At 44.3% G+C, this 24,002-nt stretch overlaps 1 protein-coding gene across 3 annotated transcripts in view; it reads left to right on the forward strand.

Annotated features, from left to right (window-relative positions):
* KMO (kynurenine 3-monooxygenase) overlaps window positions 1–24,002 on the forward strand; it is a 387,929-nt gene that overhangs the window by 52,690 nt on the left and 311,237 nt on the right. For 2 of the 3 annotated variants that reach the window (XM_069607648.1, XM_069607647.1), the window contains exon 3: window positions 637–734. In XM_069607648.1, the coding sequence (XP_069463749.1) occupies window positions 637–734 (98 nt within the window). Of the gene's footprint in view, window positions 1–636; window positions 735–10,740; window positions 10,906–24,002 lie in introns of those variants that run through there. The other variant, XM_069607649.1, reaches the window with a different exon arrangement.

Consider the following 24,002-nt stretch of genomic DNA (forward strand, 5'->3'; position numbering starts at 1 on the left):
ATGTGCCAGTATGTAAATCCAGTAATCCAAGCTATCTGATTGGTTTAAGGCCAAACTCCAGATGGAAATATAATATTACTGTTGATAAACGATGCCCTATTCTTATTACAGGTGGGTGGTTATTTCATAATTCGACTGTAACAGGTCTACTATGTACTTATGTATATAGAAAGATATTGTGGGTTTCAAATGTATTATAATCATTTAAACAACCTGTTTTCACCAAATCAAAATCTGTGACAAGCATATTTGCACATTTCATTTATGCTATTCAATGATGTAATGACTGTCAAGTTGGGTCTTGTTGGTAATTAAATTGTTTACCAGCGACTATAATCTGTGTGCGATTTAGATACAGAGATTTTCTCCAGTATTGACCATTCATTGTATATATGTATTGCGGTGGAGTTTTAGACATTAGTTTTAGTGTTTTAGACAGTATTATATGTGTGTAATATGTACAATAAAATTGATTTTAAATTTTTAACAGTATATTTTTGGTTAACGTCCATCTCTGTGTAGGTCTTTTGAATTACTATTGGTCGAGGCACTTACTGTATATCCCTACTTTTGTTTAATATATATATGGCTGTCTCTCAACAACTTATGAAACTGATTTGCTTATTCATGTTGTAGATATCAGAAAAGCCAAAATTGTCAGCGGTCGAAGTATCAACCTGGCCCTTTCCCACAGGGGACTTCAAGCCTTACAAGCTGTTGGTATGGAGGATCAGGTACTGTTTGGAAGCCTATCAGTATTTTGTCAACGGTGGGGAAAAATAAGAGGGCAGCTTTAGGGAAATGCAGTCTGCCTTGACTAGAATAGAAATCCAAGACATATAGAAATGTCTATCTGGAGGGTGCCTATCTACAGGGCTCATATCCAAAACCCTGTTTCTTGAATTAACATAGTAACCTCGCTGTTCTCGCCCCTGTTCTAATCTCCTCTGTGTGTGTGTTGCTATCAGCCACTGTAGGGATAATTTTATAAGGGTTGAAGTGCTACAGTAAGGTGTAAAGGCAAGCAGCAAGCAGTTTACAAGTTATTTTTACGCTCCAGTGGATTTATAATGCATTTGAAGACAGAGCAGCACTGGGAACCAAAAGTGGCCCTGGAAAATGTTTTTCAAGTGGCCCCATATTTCACCAAAGGAGGGAGCACAGTGCGTGAGCACAACCCTTCCATGAGGGGATTGGGAGTAGCCCCCACGAAAATGTTGAATAACATTAGTAACATTTTGTGCATTTAAAGCATGTTTAAAACGAGTTTCTTAAGTGTTTACCAGCTTCAAGAAAAGAGATCATAGGTGGAGCATCCGTGACACTGGGTCATTTGGATAGCCTAAATCTGTATGGTCTTCAAAGCTGACTACTAAACTTAAATTGTGACTAACTGGTACAAACTGAAAAACTCCAATATTCTTTGGCAAAGCCTATAGTTTGGGCTTTTGTGGGGACATGGGATAGATACTTGCCAGGCACTGCCATAAGGGTACTACCTGGCCATAACAGGGGAACACCTTTTGGCATTGCCAATACTTGTTTTTAAAAGGACTTCAGTGCATGGAAAAGAAGTGAGGGGGCACATATTGCGTTTAAATCAAGTATCTGAAAGTACACTTGCTTAATGCATTTTAATTATATCAGGTGCTTATTTATAGCTGCAAATAAGCCATTCACTTTCAGCAAGCCTGCTCAGAAATAACAGACACTCCATGTACAGTACAAAGTTTGATGTTTCTGTGTGACAAGAGGTTCCAGCAATTTTTTGAGGTGGGGGGACAGGTAGTGGGTGGAAATTGCTATCAGTATTAGCATGGACAGTGACAGGGTGGGTAAATAACCAAACAACACCCACAGTCTTTGTGTTCCTCCCCACAACCCACCGCGCTTTGCAGTGTAGTTCATTGCAATCATTTTTGCTTAGAGGTGGTACTTTAGCTTTTGCGCATCCTAATAGCCAAAAGTTGAAAATAGCAGCATGGCTGTCAGCCTAGCCTGACATAGTGTTTGTGTTGTGAGAAACCTGATGGTATTCTCCCACATATTGCCCCGGGATCTTCCTTTCAGGTGGCCAGGGAAGGGCCATCGCTTTTGGATCCCGACGCTGGGTGTGGACAAGTGAGGGAGGATCACCTGATTGGAAGGTCACAGGGAATTGGGAGGAGAATACCCAAGGGCGAGACAAGGCCTTTTCCATGTATACACCAACCCACTCTTCCTCAGCCCTAATGGGGTATTTTCAATCACACCACATCTCTCCCTCCCCATTTCCAACAACTACTGGGCCGATTAAAAGATGACTGAGAATAATGAAGATTACACATAGCAACAACATAGAGATACAAAGTGAGGCCTACCATATAACTCCTTTGAATTGTCACACTAATCGAGTCGGGCATTTGACTCCAATGCAGTCTAACCTGCAGTGTATAAAAAGTGATTCTGCCAGGGTCATCGAGCAAGCTGGGGTTGCTGGATGGAATCAGGAGGCCAAGGAGCAGAAGGCTTCAAGGAGAGGAACCCAGAAGAACTGGTGGAGTGTGGGACGCCGAGACGCTGGCCCAGTTTGTTTGTGAACGGCTGCAGCGTGGAGAGGAAGCTGTGTCTCCAGGGAACCAGAGTAGGATGGAAGGCAGTCTATCAGCGTTGTTTAGGCCAGTGCTAGTTCCCCTGGGTACTTGACACAAACCCATTTTAACTGTTTAGACCTGCTCGCCGGCGCTGCGCTACTGTTGATGAGTTTTTGTGAAACAGGTAGAAACTCAGTAGCGTGAGGGTGGCCGGAGTGGGAGAAGGAGCACTGTAAAGGGAATAGCACAATGAGCAGCAGAAGAAAAGAAATGTAAAGGCAATGCGAAGCAGGCGAATGCTGGAAAGCGGCAGGAGAAAGAAAGCAGAATGTCGGGAAAAGTGTGCTAGAGGCACGCAAGTAAAGAAAGTCAGAGCAAGTGTGCTGGTGGTGCAAAAGTGGCTAAGAGGGGGTGAGAGTGACCTGAAAATAAGGAGAGGGGCACAAGCGACCCAAAATGAGAGAGACAACAAAGACAGCGAGAAGAAAAATGACCATTGAAGAGAGGGTGAAAGTAACCCGAACATGAGAAAAGGGTGCAAGCAACCCACAGGAAACACAAAGGGTGCAAGAGAGCACGATGAGAAAAAGAGGGTGCATTACAGGCATTACACCAACCACACAAAGTTTGATAATAAAGGTTTTCAAACTGTTGCTTTTGAGTCTGTGTCTCTCTTGATACCATGCCTGTCTCACAGTGTCCAAACCCACCCACCTGCTGCGGGGACCGAGGGGTTTAAGCAGTGCCACTTCACTATGTGACTTAAATAAATTCTGTTATGAAGGTTTTATATGGACTATGGCAGTCCTCTCTTTAGAGACACAGAAATATGCATTATCTCTGAGGTTTGTGTCTCTCAGAGGGCAGCGGTAAGGCGGTGCTCTCCACGTCTCCTTGGGAAACGTTCCTCGGGGCCTGCGCGGATACCAAATATGGAACAGGTTCTGGGTGCTAATGACCCACACCATACACTTGGGTGGTGGGGGTACAATGATAAATTACCTCATTTTTCTTTTTTTAAATTGAATACATCGGATATCCCGACTCTCTGCAAGGCATTGTTGCGCTTCTTAAGTAGGTCACACATCTCATTAGGTTCACATGTTCACCTGAATGGAGTTTCATGTAGGTCACCTCATGGAGCACTGGCGCCCGATGCTGCAACTAAACGCAGGGAATTGGCCAACTCTGTGGACACATTATGCGCAGCTGCTCATTTCAAACGCCAGTCCCTTAAGTGGGATTAGAAATCGAGGAGTGGGGTTGTGTACTTAGACCACGCCCCCTAACGAGAGCACCCTTCCCCTCGCCTAAGGGGTGGCTGGGCTGGTAAAAGGAGTGGAGCTGGGGGCACTGGCATTTTTTTCTTTGTTGCGCCCAGCCCCTCCTTTTAAACAAACAAAGGGGTTGGGGCGCACCAAAGGTGTGACACCAGTGTGCCCCAGCTCGTACGCAGCAGACAGCTGATGTAATTCCACCGTACACATGTAAGTAGATTATAACGTATTTATTTACGAGACCCCACAAGCCTGCTGCCCAGCCACCTCCAGCCAACGGCCACCGTGGAATGTTCTCCTCCGAACAATCATAACATTCCACGAGTGTCCCTGCACGAGCCCGTGCACATTACGACATATCCTCTTCCCTTGCATAACACAATTGTTAATAACCTGTGACACATACATCGCGAACATTTTGAACAATGGGAACATGAACATAACTATATATATAATTCATCATTAATACCAATTGCATTCATGGATAAAGAAATATTGACCACAAAGATGCATTGCACCATAACATGTAAATTTCATGTTTAACAAATATAATCTCTAAACCTTATAAGGGGGCCACACCTCCTGGCAAGACGACCCCCTTCTTGTCCTACATCAGGTTGTTGATCAGAAGCATTTTGACCCTCCACATTCCTTTCGGCACCCACAGGACGTGGAAGTGGAACAACCTCTTCCTGTTCAAGGCTGATCCCTTGTGAACTCACAGGATCATAATCCAGCCCAGTCCCGTGACACTCCCGATCAGACTCCACACCTGCCCTCTCCCCATGTTTGCAACCATCCACCACCACCCGTTTCTTACTCCAAACAGAACCATCCTCCAATCTCACATGGCCTTTTCCAACCTTAACAACTCTCCTTGAGGGCAAAAACTTGCTGTAACCTTTATGAACCATCCTGGGATTTCGTATGTACACCTCATCCCCAAGCTCAACATTCAACTCCTTTCTAAACTTTTGTGAAGACCCCATGGCCTCCTGTCGCGCCAAAATACTGCGATGAATAGCTTGTAAATCCATATCACATGGCCCACCACCACCCATAGCCAGGGTTCTCAACATAGTACCTGCTTTCCTGCCCCTCATAAGCTCAAATGGAGATCTACCCGTAATTGTGGCTGGCGTTCTGCGATATGCAGCCAGATATTGTGTCACCACTTCCTGCCAATCCAAACCATTAGCCAAAGCTAACTCTATAGCTGACTTAATAGTACCATTGGCCCTCTCCACTAATCCATTTGCAGAAGGATTGTACAAAGCTGTTCTAAAATGGGAAATAGCATGTTGTTCCAAAAACTCTCTCATCGCTCTAGAAGTGAACTGCACCCCATTATCTGTGACTAAAGTTGCAGGTAATCCCTCACGATCAAAAATTTTCCTTAAGAAATCCATGACAGAATCAGTTGTGACGCAAGAACACGCCGCCACCTCAATCCACCTGGATGTATAGTCCACCAACACCAACATATATCTGCACTCAGGCTCTAAACACTCAAACGGACCCATGATATCTAAAGCCAATTTCGACCACACTTGTTCTGGAACCTCTACAGGATGTATAGGTTGTGTATGGAGTACCTTGCTTTTATCGCTAACAGAGCATGCCTGACAGTCTTTCACCACCTGTTCGACATCCTTGTCCATAGCCGGCCACCAGTACTCCTCCCTGAGTCTCCTCTTAGTCAAAGATCGACCCAAATGACCAACATGTGCTAACGTGACTATTCTCCCTCTCAAACTCACAGGGGGTATCAACCTACTTCCCCTAGACACACCCCATGGACCTTCGGCTAATTCATGTAAAACTTGGGCATAACCTTTCCCTTCAGGCCTGTCCTTAACCGTGTGCCACCCTTTCACTAGACCTTCCTTAATCCACTTTAACTCAAGATCGGCCTCAGACTCCTGATCCCACAACGATTTCTCCACCGCAGACGTCACATAAGCAACCTGACATTCCTGCCAGTCTTCATCTTTCATTAAAACTGTCTGATTGCCCTCTTCCACCATAGGCAAACGGGACAGGCAGTCTGCCACAACATTAAACTTCCCCGGAAAATACTGCAATGAAAAATTGTAATCCTGTAGTTGTTCTGACCATTTCGCAATCCTCGGGGATACTGCCATAACTCCCTTGGTAGAGAACACTTGCACCAACGGTTTATGATCCGTTCTGACAATATAAGGAATGCCCCACAAAAACGTCCTAAAGTGTTTTGAAGCCCATAACACTGCCAAAGTATCTCTCTCAATTACCGAGTATCTAGTTTCAACATCTCTCAAAGTCCTCGAGGCAAAAGCCACTGGCATCCATTCACCACTTATCCACTGCTCCAGCACTGCCCCCAAACCCACTTCACTTGCATCCACAGTCAGGGCCGTTTTATTTTTCGGGTCAAACGATTTCAGGCAAGGAGCATTTTCTACATCCCTCTTAACCAACCCAAATTCCACTGCACACTCCTGAGACCATGCAAATCTTACACACTTCCTCATGAGCGCTCTCATGGCCACTGTTTTTTCCGCATAATTGGGTATAAACTTAACATAGTACTCCGCAAGGCCCAAAAAAGCCCTTAGCTGATCCTTATTGACCGGAGCTGGTGTATCCCTCAACACCTGCACCAACTCCCTTTTGGGACTCACACCTCGTGAACTCAATACATGTCCCAAATATGTGACCTCCTCCACACCTACCTGACACTTGATTAACTTTACAGTCAGACCTTTGTCCTTAAGAATCTGCATGACCCTCCTTACCCTGGCATCATGTTCCTCCCTGGTACTGCCCCAGATTAGAATGTCATCTTGAAAATAACTGACTCCCACCACCCCTCCAAACATCTGTTGCATCAACCTCTGGAAGACTGCCGAAGCCGAAGCAAGGCCAAATGGCATGCGACAGAATCTGTATGCCCCAAACGGAGTCACAAACGAAGTAAGTGGTCTAGAGTCAACATGCAGGTCAATTTGATGGTACGCTGTTGACAGATCAAAAGTTGAAAAATACTTGGCATCTCCTAATGTCAACAACAACTCATTAATATTCGGCGATGGGTGGCGATCCACCCATATGCTTGAATTCAGCTCCCGGAGATCTACACACATTCTGATGCTCCCATCCCCCTTTTTAACCAAAACCATGGGAAACAACCACTCTGAGGACTCAATGGGCTCAATTATCCCTGCTGACTGCAATTTAGCCAATTCCTCCTTGAATGCCTCCCTCGCCGCTACTGGCACTCCCCTCACTTTATGTACTTTGGGAACCGCACCCTTCTTCAAAACAATGCGATGTGTAAAACCTCTGAGCCTACCCAGAGTGTCTGAAAATACCTCGGGAAATTCACTCATAAGCACCGTAGAAGTAACCATTTTATCATTCTGTCCTGCTCCCTCCATGACACTGAGAACCGGTTCCTTCTCACCCGGGTGAATCTGTATTTTAAGTGCAGCCTGCTCATCCCAACCCAACACATTTGTGCCCTTTGAGGCCACATACAACTTACCCAAGGTTTGCCTCCCTTTGAAAGAAAATTTCGACCAATTGTAGCCCAGTAGGTCGATGGGACTCTGCCCATATGCACATGGTTTGATATCTGCAGCCAATAAAGTAGAAATATCTTTACCCAACACTTCTTGATACACATCCGGGGCCACCAGTGTATACGGTGACCCCGAATCCACCAGCATATCCACAGGGTGCTGATCCACCAACACCGACACCCATGGACCCTTCCGCCCACTTCCCTCCACATGTAATATGACGCTTTGATTAGATCCCCCTCCTGATGTCCCTTCTAATAACATGGTAGAGTCTTCTAATGCCACAATAGAAACCAACTGCCCCTTACACATACGTGCAAAATGGCCCAAACGCTTACACTTCCTGCATTCAACATTGCAGGCAGGACAAGATTTAGACTCAGCTGTGTGACTTGACCAGCCACAATTCTTGCACCCCTCCTTACTCTTAGGTGCTCTAGTCCCTTGCACCCCAGCCCTATCCAAACCTTTCTTGTTCCTTGCTACTACAGCATGCACCATCTCCCTATTCATATCCCTCTCAGTAAGAATTTGTACACTGGTCTTAGAAGCTTCAATTGCTCTGGCAATCTCCAACACCTTCTCAAGTGAAGTATCACTCTCTATCCATAACCTTTCTCTTATTTTCTGATTAGATGTCTTCATCATAACCTGATCCCTTATGTGTTCCTCACCATTGCCAGGAAACCCACATGTAGCCATGAGTGCACGTAGTGCCGTAACATAAGTATCTATACTTTCCGTAGAGCCTTGCGCCCTAGAGAAAAACTTATACCGCTCTAAAACCACGTTAACTCTTTTACCAAAACGCATTTGTAACTTCTTCAAAGCTGTCTCATATGCACTAATAACCATTTCTCCCTCACCTCCCCCTTGAACCATTACGTTCTCCCCTGGCAGGTGCCGAAAAACTCTCAAGCCCTCAGTCCCAATGCAATTCAGCAATGCAGCCTCCTTTTCATCGTCGTTGAACTTTGCCCCACCAGCAGCCCTCAAATATACTTTGAAGGCATCCACCCACTGCTCCCAAGGAGCAACAGGCTCTCCAGGATTTGGCAGAAAAGCTGGCGGAGGCCTTGCAGCCGTATGTAACATTGCTGGCGGAAATCCTTGTTCCTTAAACCCCCAACAAGAACCTTTCCCCCACCCTTGTGAGAACCTCCAGACTTCTTGTTCCCTTGAGATGATCCCTCAGTGGCACCTTGTGCACGTGCACCCACACGTAATTGCAGTACAACCGTCAATAGGCACCGGGTGAGTCACAACCAATCAAGAGATTTAAACTCCAACTTCCAGATCACAGCCCAAACCGTATGCACTTCACTTGTCAGTGCTCCACAGCAGTCATATGCCCGACCTTACCACCAATATCCTGTCTGGTGGCACGTAGAAGAACTCAAGCTCCAGGTGCCCGTGTACAGCGTTTGTATGAGGCTCCTGCCTCCTGCGAACTGAACAGCAGCAGTCAGCTGATACTTAATATACACCGCGCAGCGCCACCGCAGCCCCTCCTTCCTCCCTCAAGCAGGCAGCGGTGATCTGCGCGATGCACATGCGCTGCCGGGGCGGAGCTGTCAGCCGACGTACCGTCTCTTACGCCGAACACAACACAGGGATCCAGACCTCCGTACAACGTACCGCTAGACGAGTGCTCCTCCTCCGAGACACCAACCGGATCCCCAACAGCGATCCTTGTTGGCGACTTGCCAGCACAACGATGTCGCCCTGCTGCCCCGGCTTCTTCCCCTTCGGGACACAGGAGGGCCAGTAGCCGCCTCCAGAATCAGCTTGCGATGCGCCTGGTGAGCTCCTGGCCGCCAATCGCCACGGGGAACCACACGCCCACCAACGGAGCCCACCTGTGGCCACTTCCGCCCCTAACGACACAGGGGTAGGCGGCAGGCGGCTCCAATGAATTCCGGCCTTAATCCGCGTCGTCAGCTGCAACGCCAGGACGGGCAGGCAGCAGCACCAACAGCCGGCCGATACACACGTGGAACGGGGTCACGTAAAATCCTCGTCGCCACTGATGTAATTCCACCGTACACATGTAAGTAGATTATAACGTATTTATTTACGAGACCCCACAAGCCTGCTGCTCAGCCACCTCCAGCCAACGGCCACCGTGGAATGTTCTCCTCCGAACAATCATAACATTCCACGAGTGTCCCTGCACGAGCCCGTGCACATTACGACAACAGCCCTCTTTATTCAAGGAGCCGTGTGGTAGGCAACGGTTTAACCACGGGCTCCTTGTATGAAAGGGTTCCAGCTGCTGATGTCTTCGTATTCTGAAACAAGACTGCCCAGCTCTCCTTTTGTTTCCGAGTAAATTGTCATCACCCAGCATGAAAGGGGCTTTATGCTAGGTGATGACTATTTACTCAGAAACAAAAGGAGAGGGCTGTCCAGCCCTCCTCCCGCTTGAGTACATAGACGTCAGGCAGTCTGCACGGCGCAGTTCAACCTGCTGGTTGCAGGTATCAGTATTTCGGGTTAGAATGGTCCATGGATGGGAGAGGGACGTTTTGCTGGGCTCGTCTGGATTATATGACCTGTATGTTTCGCAGATCACAGTGCACACACAGTTATGTGGCAGTTGCATTATCTCATCAAGATATCTTGCCAGATTCTTAACCCTTTGACAGCAATTAAGCATTCTGGTGAATGTTTTCAATTCATTGATGCAGGGCCATCCATAGATATGTGGGCCATTTTCAAAATGATGTTTGTGGGCCCCTTGCTTACAGCTGTGAAAGTCTGCATGCATGTTAAGACAGTTTGTGTCTCTCCCCTTCTGCTTTGAATGACTCGTGGAGGGTGGCCAGTCTCCTTTGCCTTTTTAACCAACCCTGTTTTTAAAGTCTTTGATCGTGATGCTGCTATTCTAATCCTTACTTACTAGTAATATCAATGCCCTGCCTGGTTAGTCTAGTTTAGAGTGCGCTGTCACCCCATTCTTTTAGTGTAACATCGATCGAGACGGGCAGGGAGGCACACTTTCATCGCATACTACAGTTCTGAATAAAGATTGCTTATTCAAAATAAAAAACATATTTCATTCTAATCTAATCGATTCCTCAATCGCCGCGGGCGCGGCACGCATCTGCAATGGCAAGACCGGAGCTCAGCCTCAGTCGAAGATGCGAGCACTCAGCCAGCAGCAGAGTCAGCAGTGCAATGTCGGGACGGGTGGTCCGGGCGGCGCTGCACCTGCGCAATGTGTGGTGCTATCATGCTAGCACAACAGGGCACATGCGCAGGCGTGACCCGGGCAGCAAAGAAATACAACAGGAAGCAGTCAGGGATTAGCGAACTACCCAGACTGGCCGGGATATTTCGTTGAATTCGTGTTCAGAATAATTGTATCCTCCCCAAGACCCCTGAGCAAGAAAAGAGGCCCAATGCCCCGAGGCCTACCGGGGAAAGTCCCTAGTGGGCCAATCCATCACTGTTTGAAGAAGGAGTAGGGGCACGAAACATATTTATGGGGTAATTTTAAATTAAATGTTAATTGCCTGCGTTTGCACTTGCGTGCTGTTAGGTCCCCTGCATGCAATTCAAAATATTTGAACGAAGGAGGGAAAAAAAAGCGTAAAAGGGAGGCAAACTCGGGTTTAACTGTTTCCCATTTCCCTACGTCTTGCAAAAAAGAAAAACACGGAATGAAAATACACTTTGCAGGCTGCATTTACGGATGCGTTTCTATGGAATCGGCCTGGTGTTGACCGCATGCAAAACCAAGGTTGATTCCATAGGAAACCTTAGTCTCACGCATGCACGAAAATGTCATGCACGAGTGAAGCGAAATGAACGGACAAGAAGGGGGGAGGAATCCCAGCAGAGATCTTATCTTTGCTACATGCACCTCCTCTGCTGCAGTCACTGTATCAAAATGGGGCAGAGCAGTAAATCATGGGGTAAAGGCATTACACCTTGCTTTTATGCCTTGATTTACTACTCAGTCCCATTTAAATGAGGCTGTTAGTAGTCCCTCTGCGCATTCCTCCTCCAAAGGCCTCCGTGGGGGCCATTTGATAGACAACCAGTCAACCACCTAAATTGCACTGGACAGGACTGTGTCTGTTTGTACCTGGGTGACAAGCCCCCCCGCCCCCCCCCGTGCAACTTTGTTAATTTCCAAAATGGAGTGGAAATGCGAAGAGGAAAACATAAGCCAATTGCCTTTACTCTTCCAATCCGTTTTGGGAAAAAGTGTAACTGCACCTGAAAATAATGCCCTGCAGGTGGCATTTAAAATGGATTCTTATGGAATGCACTTGTTTTTAGGAGGTGGAAAAGGCAGGGGGATTCCATAGGAAACCTTTGGTTTTTCCGATATCATGAAAATACATGCTGGCAGAAAACCATGGTGCCTTTTTGAAGGCAGAGTGGAAGAGAACCGCAGAAACGTTTATCCCGTTCCATTCCCCCACCTAACTTCAAATGGCATTAAAACCACTTTGGTCATAAAAGGAAGGCGTAAATGCCTTATGCCAGTATTTTAGACTCTGCTTTTTTGATCCAAGGTACTATAAAATGAGTCCCTTTTTTTCGGCCTGCATGAGGTAGATATTCAGGCAGGTGCAAAATAAATGGATTCCTATGGAAAGATTTAGCACCAGCTAAAAGCAGTCAGACTCCATATGAATCCATTGTAAATGCTGTCTGCGAAGCATAATCCACAGGTGGCTTTTACATTTTTACAAAACATAGAGTAAGTTGAAGAATGAAGGCAATTTCACCTATTTTTACTCTTTCATTTTCCATGCTATTTTGTAAAAGATAGAAATTGCAAGAAGTGCCACCAGCAGCATGTAAGTGCTAACAATGGGGATCCAGGCATGCATCTTGCACTTTTACAAAATGTTCGCCCGTATATATTTTTTTTTTATCAGTTATTGTAGTGCAACTAGATCTTAAGTTTTAAGGGTGAGGGAGGCTGGGGCTAACACTTCAATTGATGGAGTAGGTGCTATCCTAGACTTTGTGGGGTAGGGGCACTGTTGTGTGGTGGCGCTCCCCTTTCTCCCTATGGGGAATATTTGTCAGAACTAGTTTCAAATAACCATTAAATTGTGCATTTTAGAGCATATTGGCTCTTTGACATAGCCCAAAAATCTCAGTTGCTTGTTCAAGGTGCAGGTCCATAAGGAGTGTGTCCCAGCAGTTTGGGCGGGACTGCTCCTTTTGAGGTGGGACCAAGGCTGATTTGCATATGATGTTTCCCCTTTTATAATGGCTTATGTGAGAAACCAGAAGGTGTCTCACCCGCTTGTCCCTGGGGATCTGTCATCCAGGTGGCCAGGACACAGCCATCGCTTTTGGATCCAGTCCCTGGCGGTGGTCCAGTGCGGGAGGATCACCTGGGTGAGGGGTCTTCGGGGAGCGTGAGTGGGATGCCGGATGGAGAGACGTGGTATCCCTTTCCCTGTAACACCTTTACCCCAACCTATCAGATAGGATATGTAGAAACACTACCCCCCCTTCCAACATGAATATTTTCACACAGACGGCCCTCTATGGGAGAAAATAGACTAACACTCAAGCAGTATACCTGACATGTCCCATTGTGCATTGGTCAGGCAATTACTGACAATTACTCACACCTGACTTCCATTAAACATTCCCACACGGATAAAAAGTAGAGCACGAGAGCACACTCTGAGCGAGACAAAGCACACAAGGAAACAGCAGTTTCAAGACGGCAGCTGAATGAGAGAAGAAAGAGAGCAAAGAGGAGGGGATCGCAAGGAGGGAAATTCCCCTGACCTTTCCAACACAAAACCATTACTTCCAAGAGCCCTCGAGATTAGAAAGCGTAAGACCAGGAAACCCGGCTGAAGAATCCTGTATTGTGTGTCAGAGATACCCAGGGCCCTCCTGCGTCACTAATCAAGGCAGGGAGAAGCAGCAGCCACCGTGGTACCGTCCTTGGCTCAGAGAACAAAGCAGCATCAGTGAAATCCACATAGCCGGTGAGTTGGGGAGACCGATACAAGACCCGTCTGTGCTGAAGCCAAGGTTGCAAGCAGCAACATTGTATGGCGAGCACTGGAATGAACATTGTTAAAACGTGTGTGATAAAAAGACGCAAGTAAAGTTGAGCTGCTGATGAGTGTTCGAACATTGAGAAGCAAGATATGATACCTTTGACAGAGTGTTCTGGCAGCACGTGGGTGCTCAATCGAAGGTCTTTGTAAGGTATCCAGCTGAGAAGTGGCAGAAGTGAAAGGTAAAGGGTTGTATTAAGAAGAGAACAAATAATTGTGAATCTAAGTGGTCCTGCGACGGGTCAAGCAAAATCCTGCACACAGTCGAAAGTCTTCGATTTTGATATAATAATGAAAGTTTGGAAAATTAGATACATTTGGTCTGAGCCCAGCGGAGGGAGACCAAATGAAGGCTTTGTGTTAAAGTGGGTCTGAGCCCAGCAGAAGGTGACCCGGGGTGAACAGTGAATCACCATTGAGTGAGTGGGTGTCTGTACCTGGTATCTATGAGTTTTAATTTTATTGACCAGAAACCACACCTCTTTAAAGGTGTGCATAATTTCTCTAATCTAATTGGTCATTATATGTGATTGGATAGTGTTCCAAAACTGACATCACACTAATCCAATCTCTCCATAGTCATTGGGCATAGCAATGAGGAGGGCAGTCTGATGGGAGTGACTTCCAACCCCACTGTCCTTCCCATTTGATGCATTGCCATCTTAAATATATTGAATTGAACAATTATAACTTTTTAAAAAAGCAGGGGATCATGGTACTATTCAATTCATCAGATTGCTCTCATCTAGATTAATTAAATGATGCACATTTTCATCTCGACACGACATATGGGGATGAATTACAGATGTTTTTTTTCAGCAGTGATGCTAGAATGTATAAATCACTGTTGTGTGCCGCACCCGCGCACATTTATTGTATTTATTGGTCACTTATATAGTGCCTATACACTTAAACAAGCATTTCAAAGCGCTCCAACTTAGGGAGGGAAGGTAGTTAAGCAAAACATGTTGACATTTTAATAGGCATTGGAAATTTAGAATGGGCAAGTGCTGTACGTTCAGAGGTAGAACGTAGAACAAGGAGAAAATACAAACTATTTACAACATATGACATGATTATTGTATGTGCCTGGCAGTTGTTTAAAAAATGCAAGAGCTATACATAAAGAAAGGAGAGAGGGGACTGGGAAGGGTAGGGTAGGACGCACAGAGAAAGATACAGCCGTAAGTGCCAGGCAGCGTTTTAGCTGGTGAAAGTGCAGAGATATGAAGTAGGAGAGGAGGGGGAGAGGGCTGGCAGGTGTAGGCAAACTAAGCACACAAAGGCGATGTCAAAACACTGTGATTCTAAAGTCCAAGAAGGCATACAATTGTAACACATGATGGAGGGTGCAGGGATGTTAAACACCGTGAATTGAAGGTCCAGGAAGGCATACACATGTAACACATGATAGAGGGTGCAGGGATGTAAGGCATCATTACGATAGTCATACTGGGCAGGGGACTGTTAGAGCATCCGTGCGGAATGAGCAGATATGCGTTGCAGTTCATGAGGATACAGTGATGTAGCCAGAGAGGAATAGGCTACCATGGAATGTTGGAGGGCATGGAGGCAGCCTGTAAGATGAATTGGGGCGTGCAAGTGTGAAAGCCACAATGGAAAGGAGCGGGGTGCATGGACTGGGGGGACATACTGAGAGTAGTGCTGAGCTGAGAGTACAGATAGTTAGTATGCATCATGGTAGCAAGCAGGCCAACACAGCACTTTTACCTTTGAAAGTGCATTGAAGATGTATAATGCACAAGAAACAACCACTTGAATGATCCACTTGAAAGAGGCTGGATGATGGACACCAGACAAAGTGAGGCAGCCAAGGCCCTCCCAGGCTCAGACAGGATCAGACAGGCAGCCTCACTGGCAGAGGTCCTGTGGAAGTAATGGACCCCGTCCAATCAGAGCTCCTCCACAGGTCACTGGGCCTGCAAGGATCAGCTGGTGCTGTAGGCTGCACAGAACGGCCCTCTTGGAGTGGCCTGGTGGACCCAAAAAAATCATGCTCCATCAAGGGGGGAGTGTGGGCAGGCAGATGATGTCGTGCTCTCAGCAGTGCTTGAAAGAAGAAAGAGAAAATCAATCTATCCAGATTTGCCTAATTTACATAATGAAGATAAATCATAAAATGTTAATTTTAAGACCATCTAGTGGGGCTTTTTAAGCTGAACAGCTAAAATTACATTTTCACGACCTTTAGATCCAAAGTTGTAAGCAATGAAGTGAATCCAATGTACAATTCAAAAGGCGTTTTTCTTTTTTCTCTTCCAGTTTATACGTTATATGGTAGTCAGTAGTTTTTCTGCCCAGCAACACAACATCTAGTGTCGATCCTGTTAGTTCAGAGCAGAGGCATTTTGTGATTCCTGTGAATGCTGTAGTCATGGCGAAAGTTCTTCGTATTTAAGCTGGTAGGGTTTTTTATTGACTTTGGTCCCACTCCCTTGAGTGGTTACCGGACCTGGCTGCTGAGCGGCAGACATCCAGTTCCGAAAAGTGTTCAATTTCTTCCTTCAGGAACAGCCTGGCTGATTGTGATATCAGATTAGATTGGAGGGGACCATTACTAGCCGCTGCTCAAAATGGAGTCAATGTATACTTAAGGATTTAAGTCAAGGTTATAGGGCTAGGGACCAACTCATAACCCAGGTGTGACATTCATTATTCCTGGCCAACCAAAAAAGAGGTGCATGGTCAGTAGCTAGGATGAATTCATGCCCTGCTAAAAAAAGATTTAAGGCATCCATGCCCCACTTGATTGCCGGACCTTCTAATTCCAAGGTGGCAGGGTTTGCATGCAGGGACAAAGCTTCCAGAGGACAATATTGGGCCTCATTACAAGTACTGCGGTGTAGGTAAAAACTGTGGCAATGTGGCAGTAATTTTGTTACAGTTGCACTACCGCACCACCGTAAAGCAAGTTTGGTGATAAGGTGAAGGATTTGCCCCAGCAAAAACTAGAGGTAAATCCTCCATTTTACCACAAAAAATTGGCAAAAGTACTGCAGCCAGAATTACCAGCAGTGGTAATTCCACTGAAATCCCATGGAGTCTGATGGGGATTAACACCACCCTCCCACCACTACTAATCCTTTGGTATATCCATGGGACCAAGTGGCATCAATGATAATAGAGTTTGGCAGTAATTTAGTGGATTTACCACTGAATTACCACCAAACTTGTAATGAGTCCCCTTGTCTCTATTGTTCTTGAATGTCTCTGTTGTACTTAAATGGCTCTCTATGTATTCCTTCTTCAATCCTGTAGTGTGCCACATGAAATATATCTTAATCTATTGTTTAACATTTTGCTTTGTTTGACGGAGCATTTGACCTGTTTCTCTGCAGATGCTGCTTTACGTGTGGCCCCTTCTTTGATGAACAAGATCCCTCCAAGTATTTTGCAGGATTGTTCTTAGTATCTCAAGTCCTGCCATTTTAAAATTCCAAGGAATAGATGTGCCTCGACACCCATCTTTCAATTTCATTGAATCATGTTGGGTTGCCCTCAAGTTAGTCTTCTAGTGCCAACTAAGCACCAGGAAGTCTTGAAAGTCCCTGCCCCCTCCTTGCTCAGTTACACACGCCTCTACTATGAGCTCCTGATTGCCGGTCCTCCTATTCTCTGATTTACCTAACCACTGGTACCCTTTTCTCCCTAAAATCAGTTCAGATCCAGACCCTCCTGCCCATTTGTACAGTCCCATATACAGTGTCGAGCAGTCATATGGGACATACACATGCTTCTTGTTCCTATGTATGCGCAGGCCAACTGGCACCATAGAAACATACCTACATGATGTCTTAAGGAAGGAGGATTAGGAGGCATCTTAAAAGCATTTAAACTGTACTGTGATAGGTCATATATAATGGCCATAAACGGGCAGCTTGCCTCTCATGTGGAAGTTAGACTTGCAACTCGCCCCTCTTTCTCCAGAGGTAGTTCTGACTTACTGGGTGTTTTGCCGGATATGCTGAGGGGCTGCTTTTAGCTCCTGCTCAACACATCCTTATTATAACCTCTGTGTATAGGTAATCAAGTACTTGCCTGCACATCCATGAAGCTGCAGAATTAACCCCTTAAGTGCCAAGGGCGAGGTATCTCGTCCTTGGAATTACCTCCCTGTTGCCAAGGACGCGATATCTCGTCCTTGGCACTTAAGGGGTTAATGAAACAGAAAACATTAGAAGGCATTGAATGGCGAAATACCAAAATCACCAAAAAAGGCCTTGGCACTGGGGGGCAAAACTATGGCAGTTAAAATAAGAAAGGGCTGTGGAATTCTAAGATCACTTACATTTATGCAACTTTAATTGTCACTATGTTCCAGTATGTCGGAAGATACTTAAGGCCTGATTCACAGAAGCGTTTTAGAATGGCGCAATCCCATAGGAAAATGCTCGGTGAATCGGGCCCTTAATCGTTATATTAGTGATCTTCACTTACCCCACTTCATCTCAGTCTTCATCATATCAGTGCCTTCCCAGGGAAGCTTTAATCCGAAAATTCCTCTTTTCTCGTCACCGCCCGTTCTGATACCATTGAGATTTTCTCATACTCCAGAACCACTTGCTTTGCTTTATAATTCTGTGTTATTTATGTAACTTTTTTTGTCCCAGAGTTGCCAAAACAAGGCTACTGACTCTTCCCTCATGGTACTTTCTTGAACTTCACAAGTTTAACAGTGCTCATAATTTTCAGAGCATCCTATCTTCAAGTGTTCTTGAGGTTCTCAGCACCGCTCAAGCTGTCTCAAGGTTTCAGCCCCTCTCGGGTTCAAGTACTCTCAAAGTTTTTAGCAGCTCTCACGTTTTTGATCTCAGGGTTCTCGGGAACCCTCAGTTTGAAGTGCTCTCAGGTTTTTTTGCACCTCTCAGGAACAAGTGCTCACAGAGTTCTCAACATCTCTCAGATTCAAGCTCTTGCTGTTACAAGTGTTCTTAGTGTGCCCTGCACCTTGAATGGTTCAAATGCTCTCTCTCCCTGCTGCAGAGCACCTGGAGACCAGACACACAGCAGTGGTGCACAATATAATTCCCAATAACATAACCTTCCGGGGTCAAGGTTCCAACTTGCATGGTGACTCTCTGAGTTTGTAATGCTGTTTATATGAGTCTGATCCCTCCCATTTCAGCCCTGCCTTGGGATAGGTTATCTATTTTCTCTTTTCCCAGATTTTGAAGTCATTTGTAACTTTTGTCATACTTTTTGCATTGTCCACCCCTTTTCCTCTCAGTGGTTTTAGGTACACAGCAAATTATATAATCCTCCACTACCATCTTGCTTTTCTTTCTTCAGCCTCCTGATGCATGTGTTGGATGTATTTCCGGCATCATCCAAAGGCTGCAGATTCTAAATGCAACTGATAATCCCTTTAGTGTCCTCTCACTCACCTTGTCTGACACGACACAGTCACACCAGCATGTGCTGTGGTCAGCAGCACTTAGTGGGTGTGCAGGCACCACTCGTCCCGAAAACGTACAAGTGCTGATTGGAGAAGTCATATAAGCCATATTAAAAATGCATATTAAAGTTAAAGTTGACTTTAATGTGAACTTTCATATGTATAGAAGGCATACAATGCATTATGAGAAGAAATGTACATTTTATATATAAATTCTACATGTACGTCTGGTAAATGAACAATTGGTAAATGTACACTAACATACTACTTAAAACATTTCATAACATTCAGAACTAACTATGATGTCGGTTGTTAGGAAATGTACATTTCGTATATGTACAAACTGTAAATGTGCTGGACACATCACGTATAAAAACCTCATGAAAGTCAAATCTGATTTAAGTGTACGTTTTCATACATATAAAAGCCATATAGGACATGTGCATTTTATGACTTGATAACAAACCCTCATGCACTACTTATAAGCCATACACTCACATGCCCAACACTTATACACCAAGTACTCATACGCCTTATACCACAGAGTCTAACAACCCACACCTTTAAGGTGCACACTTCTATGACAGATACTCCTATCATAAACCCTCCAACGATACACACACACTTGCTCCTACAAAACACACTCCCACAGCACATGCTCCCATAAAACACACAACACACAATCTTACGACACACTCTCTTACAACAAAAAACCTACAACACACGCACTTAAAATACATACACTCATGCTGCATGCTGTTATGCAACATGCTCTCATGCCACACACATGTAATGCATGGTATTACAGCACACGCTAGTATTCCAACAACCACTCAGAATCAATAATCAACTGTAAAAAAAGAAGTTGAAATTATTTGAAAAGAAGTGGTTACAAAACAGTTAAGGTTAAACCAACAAAATCTTAGTCTACAAACATCAGAATTAATAATGTAAAAGTAACAAAATAAAAAAACGTTATCACTAAATAAAAAAAATATCTTAAAATCAAATCATGGATCCGACATCTACAAGCAGATGTTCAAACCATTTAGACCTAAGGTCAACATAATTGGACCATTAAAACTGAAAATAAGTGCTAGTTGACAAGTAGGTCTGACAGGCACAGAGTCATTCAGAGGGGGCCTGAGCCTTTCAACCCCCCTGCCACTGCACCAAGAAGACGAGGTCAGCTTGTTTGAAACATCACGTAGAAGGCACTTATATTTGGATTAACCATCTTTTAGAGATAGGATTCCCTTCCCTTAAACATTTTAACTCAAAATATTCAGAGTTTCTGCTATTCTGGGTAGCCGTCTCGCATAGCTTGGTCCGTCAACTCCAAGAATCTTTCTTTAAGCTACCGCAAATCAAGATCTATGATGAGGTCAGAAAAATCTCATGAATGGCTTTGGTCTGGTTCAATTAAGTCCTGCCTAATTAACCTGAACCAAACCAAGGTTTCATATCCATAATGGAAACTCATAATACTGAAGTGGATCTTGTAAATTGAGGGTCTCCTGGAAGAACAGACACTTATTCAGAAGAATAAAGCTTTTAATGACAACTCGCAACTAAGTTTAGGCCTAATTCCTCATAGATGAGTGGAGAGAAAGCTCCCAGGGGGATCTTTGCTCGGAACGTTCCAAAGACGTTTTCAGCCATCTGGAGAGTTAAACGCTGAACAAACCACCAGAGTTCACCTGCATTCCCATCTCATGCCAATGCATTCGAACGGTGACCCTCCAATGATGGATAAATGTTATGCCTTCTTAATTGGAGGCTAAAACTAAGAATCTCTTCAGCTGACTGCTTAAGTCTAGAAAATATTTTCTCAACTTGGGCTTTCCAAGAAACCTTGGGCCTCATTACAAGCCTGGCAGTCTGGAAATAAGGGTGTCAGTAGCACCGGCACCCTTTTTCGAACCGCCAGACTACAAGTATGTCTGCAGGGGCTGTTACTCCCAGCTGGTCGGACCTGCTGGGGGCACCGACCCCTACAGGCATGGTTTTCACAGAAGCACCAGGACTGATAGCAACGGTGCCGGTGCTTCCGTGTCCCCATTCCCGTGGAGTCCTATTGGACTCCACGGGAATGGGGACTTACACTTTCTGCCGCCTGACATCCCGGGCCGTCGGGACTTGTGATGTGCCGGTGGCACCGGGATATCAGGCGGCGGAACAGTGTTATGAGTTTGGCGACACCGCCAAACTCATAATGAGCCCATTGTTAGAACTCTGGTGCCCACATAATTGCCAGCACACTTTTGAGGACCAACTCTACAACCAGATACCAGTTGATTTTGCCTGCCCAGGATGCTGGTTTTCAGCCCATTAATAATGAGATGTTAAAAAGTAGTAAGCGTCAAATTCCCAAAACAGACTCACTGTTATTCCATTGAGTAAGGAGATGGCCATTAATGTAAAAAGGCTGATAACTGTGGTGCAATAGTCACCCTGAACAATATTGATTATTAAGCGATGTTGCCACCTACCAACCCCTGATGTGGATTCCAATGTGCCTATGAAGAACCTGATTGCGTCCATAGGAACATCTGGATTACATTTTAGACCTATTGCTCAAAATATTCTTGTTAAAAAAAGAAACGTACACCACTTTTTTGACAATTACTGAAACATTATACTCACAGGAAAAGTGCAGACAGGTAAGTTTTATACTTTTTTTACCTTATTAAACATAATTTAAAAATCGTTAACATCACATCATTTCAATAACCATTGGGTGCACGTTTTGGAAAAATAATGCTACTTTAAACTTTTCATTTTTTGTCATATATCCATAAAATACTCAAAAGTTGTTTTTGTAATGGGAGAAATGATCGAAATGTTCGCATATTTGGTCCTTTTTCACGGGCAAAATTCGCTAATTTCTCTCATTTGTTTTTCTATTTTCGACCTTTTCTCAGTAATCCAAAGGGATCTAAGTGTGAAGCACCCACACAAAACATCAAGAAAACAAGGAGTTAGGGACATTAAGACCATAAAAATAAAAAAGCATGCAAAACTATATGTAGCAAATTGCCTTGTGAAAATAATGATCATTAAAAAACAGGATAGTAGGTGGCTCACATCAGCCAGGTGGGAACTATAACAAGCAGCCCTACAGATAAGCCACTTTAACTCCCTAAAAATAGGCAAATGCTCCCAAAAAATAAAAATGGGGATTAAAAATACTCCCAACAAAAATGGGAAATAGGCACATAGGAGCTTGTCTCCCTGTTTTCTTTCTCGCAGCGCCGTAGATATTTTTGGACTACTGCAAGAGGAAGAAACTACTATTAATACTGCCAATCCAAGTGGTACAAAATTGTACCTGTTCATGTGTATAAAAAACTAGGTGCAAAGAAGTGTTTATTGTGAAAATATTACATTTTTACTTGCTTATTAAATACTCCAATTGGCAATTGTGAAGGCATCTTGGAGTAAGACACAGACAACAGATTTTGAATGAACAATACAAGTTTATTAACTTCAAAGTCAGGATGGAAAAAAAACGCCTATCTTTCCTTATTCTATGCTGGGATTTCCCTACCAAACCAAAACTGAGGAAAGTCAAAGTCCAAAAATTCAACTTAGGAATCTGTCTGTGCCAAAACTTATACTTGCCCTCACAACTAATCTATACAATGTGTACGAATGCCAGCAACCAACAAAACAGTGTTCAACACAAAGATTGGAGGTCTGCACTGCTCACAGCTTTTTATCAGCTCCCTTCCCCAAGTATAAAGCAGTTCAAATAAATGTCTCAGGATTGCCTTGAGTTCTGATATAAAGTTAACCAATAATCAGGGGATCCCTTCCCCAAGTATAAAGCAGTTCAAATAACTGTCTCAGGATTGCCTTGAGTTCTGATATAAAGGTAACCAATACTTGGGGTTCCCTTCCCCAAGTTCTAAAGCACAGTTCCAACCACAAAAGCACATTAAACCTCAGGGTTCCCTTCCCAAAGATTTGCTTCCAATACAAAAAGATATTTTCCAGTTTTCTTAAAGGTCCACGCCACACTTGCGCCCTCTGGATGCGGTTGGTCTTGGTATAACAATATCATTGGGCAGAAAGTTGTAGTTCAAACATTTATTAGAGTTCATCTCCAAAGTTCTATTCACTCTGGAGCACAAAGTATTATTGGTTCACTTGTATTAAATTCCCTTGTGACTGTTAAACTTCTTTTGAAAGTTCCCTTGTAAATTCAAATAGAAATTGTGCTTGTAAAGTTCATTTGGAAGTTGCATTCACAAAAAGTAGTTTGCTACTGTATTTATTTATGTCTGAATTTCATAGGTGTTAAAGATCTTCATTGAGTTCACACTGATTTTATGTTTCACTGTATAATACTTTGAATTTCGTGCTCAGCACTCAGAGATGTTCGTATTAATTAGAAAATATTTAATGTATTTCATTTTGGTATGATAGGTCTCTGTATTGTGCTTTTATAATGCGCCCAGCACCCGAAGACCTTTGTTACAATTAAAGACAGTGTCATTCATTTAGTTTTCTTTTTAGAAGCTTGTGAAAGTTGCCTTTGTAATGTGCCCTGCACTCAGAGACTTCGATAACGTGCCTCTCACGCATGCAACCACTCTGATGCAAAGTATACTTATTTTTTCAACAAGTTAATGAGGATTTCATTCGGAGACCTTCGACAACGTGACTTCTGCCTGTGGCAGAGATGTGCCTGTAATATTGAAACATATGTTATCATTCCTGACCTCCAATTTTCACATGTTGCCAAATTGAGTCCCTTTGAATTGAGTTAAAAAGTGACAGTTGTTACTAAAGAATATTGCTATTTTTTTAACCAAAATACCCCTGTCTGTGTCTGCAGAAATATTCCTTCCAACATTAGAGAGTCAAAAAAGAGGGCTATTTGTGCAATAAAGATGAGGCGACACAAGTTTACAATTTAGAAACCTTTGACCAAATGAATGCACAAGTGAAACAAATGAGCAAAATAAACATGCACGTGACATGACAAAAAAAGAATGAAAACACATTTTTCAAATGTCTCATCCCCACTCAGTACCACGGGTAGAAAGCATGGCTTTAGTATCCCGAAGGTTTCTATTCAGTAGCATTTCAGCAGTCAGCAGGGTGCTGATTGG

Source organism: Ambystoma mexicanum, chromosome 4q, assembly GCF_040938575.1.
Source record: "Ambystoma mexicanum isolate Mex_15411 chromosome 4q, UKY_AmexF1_1, whole genome shotgun sequence".
NCBI lineage: Eukaryota > Metazoa > Chordata > Amphibia > Caudata > Ambystomatidae > Ambystoma > Ambystoma mexicanum.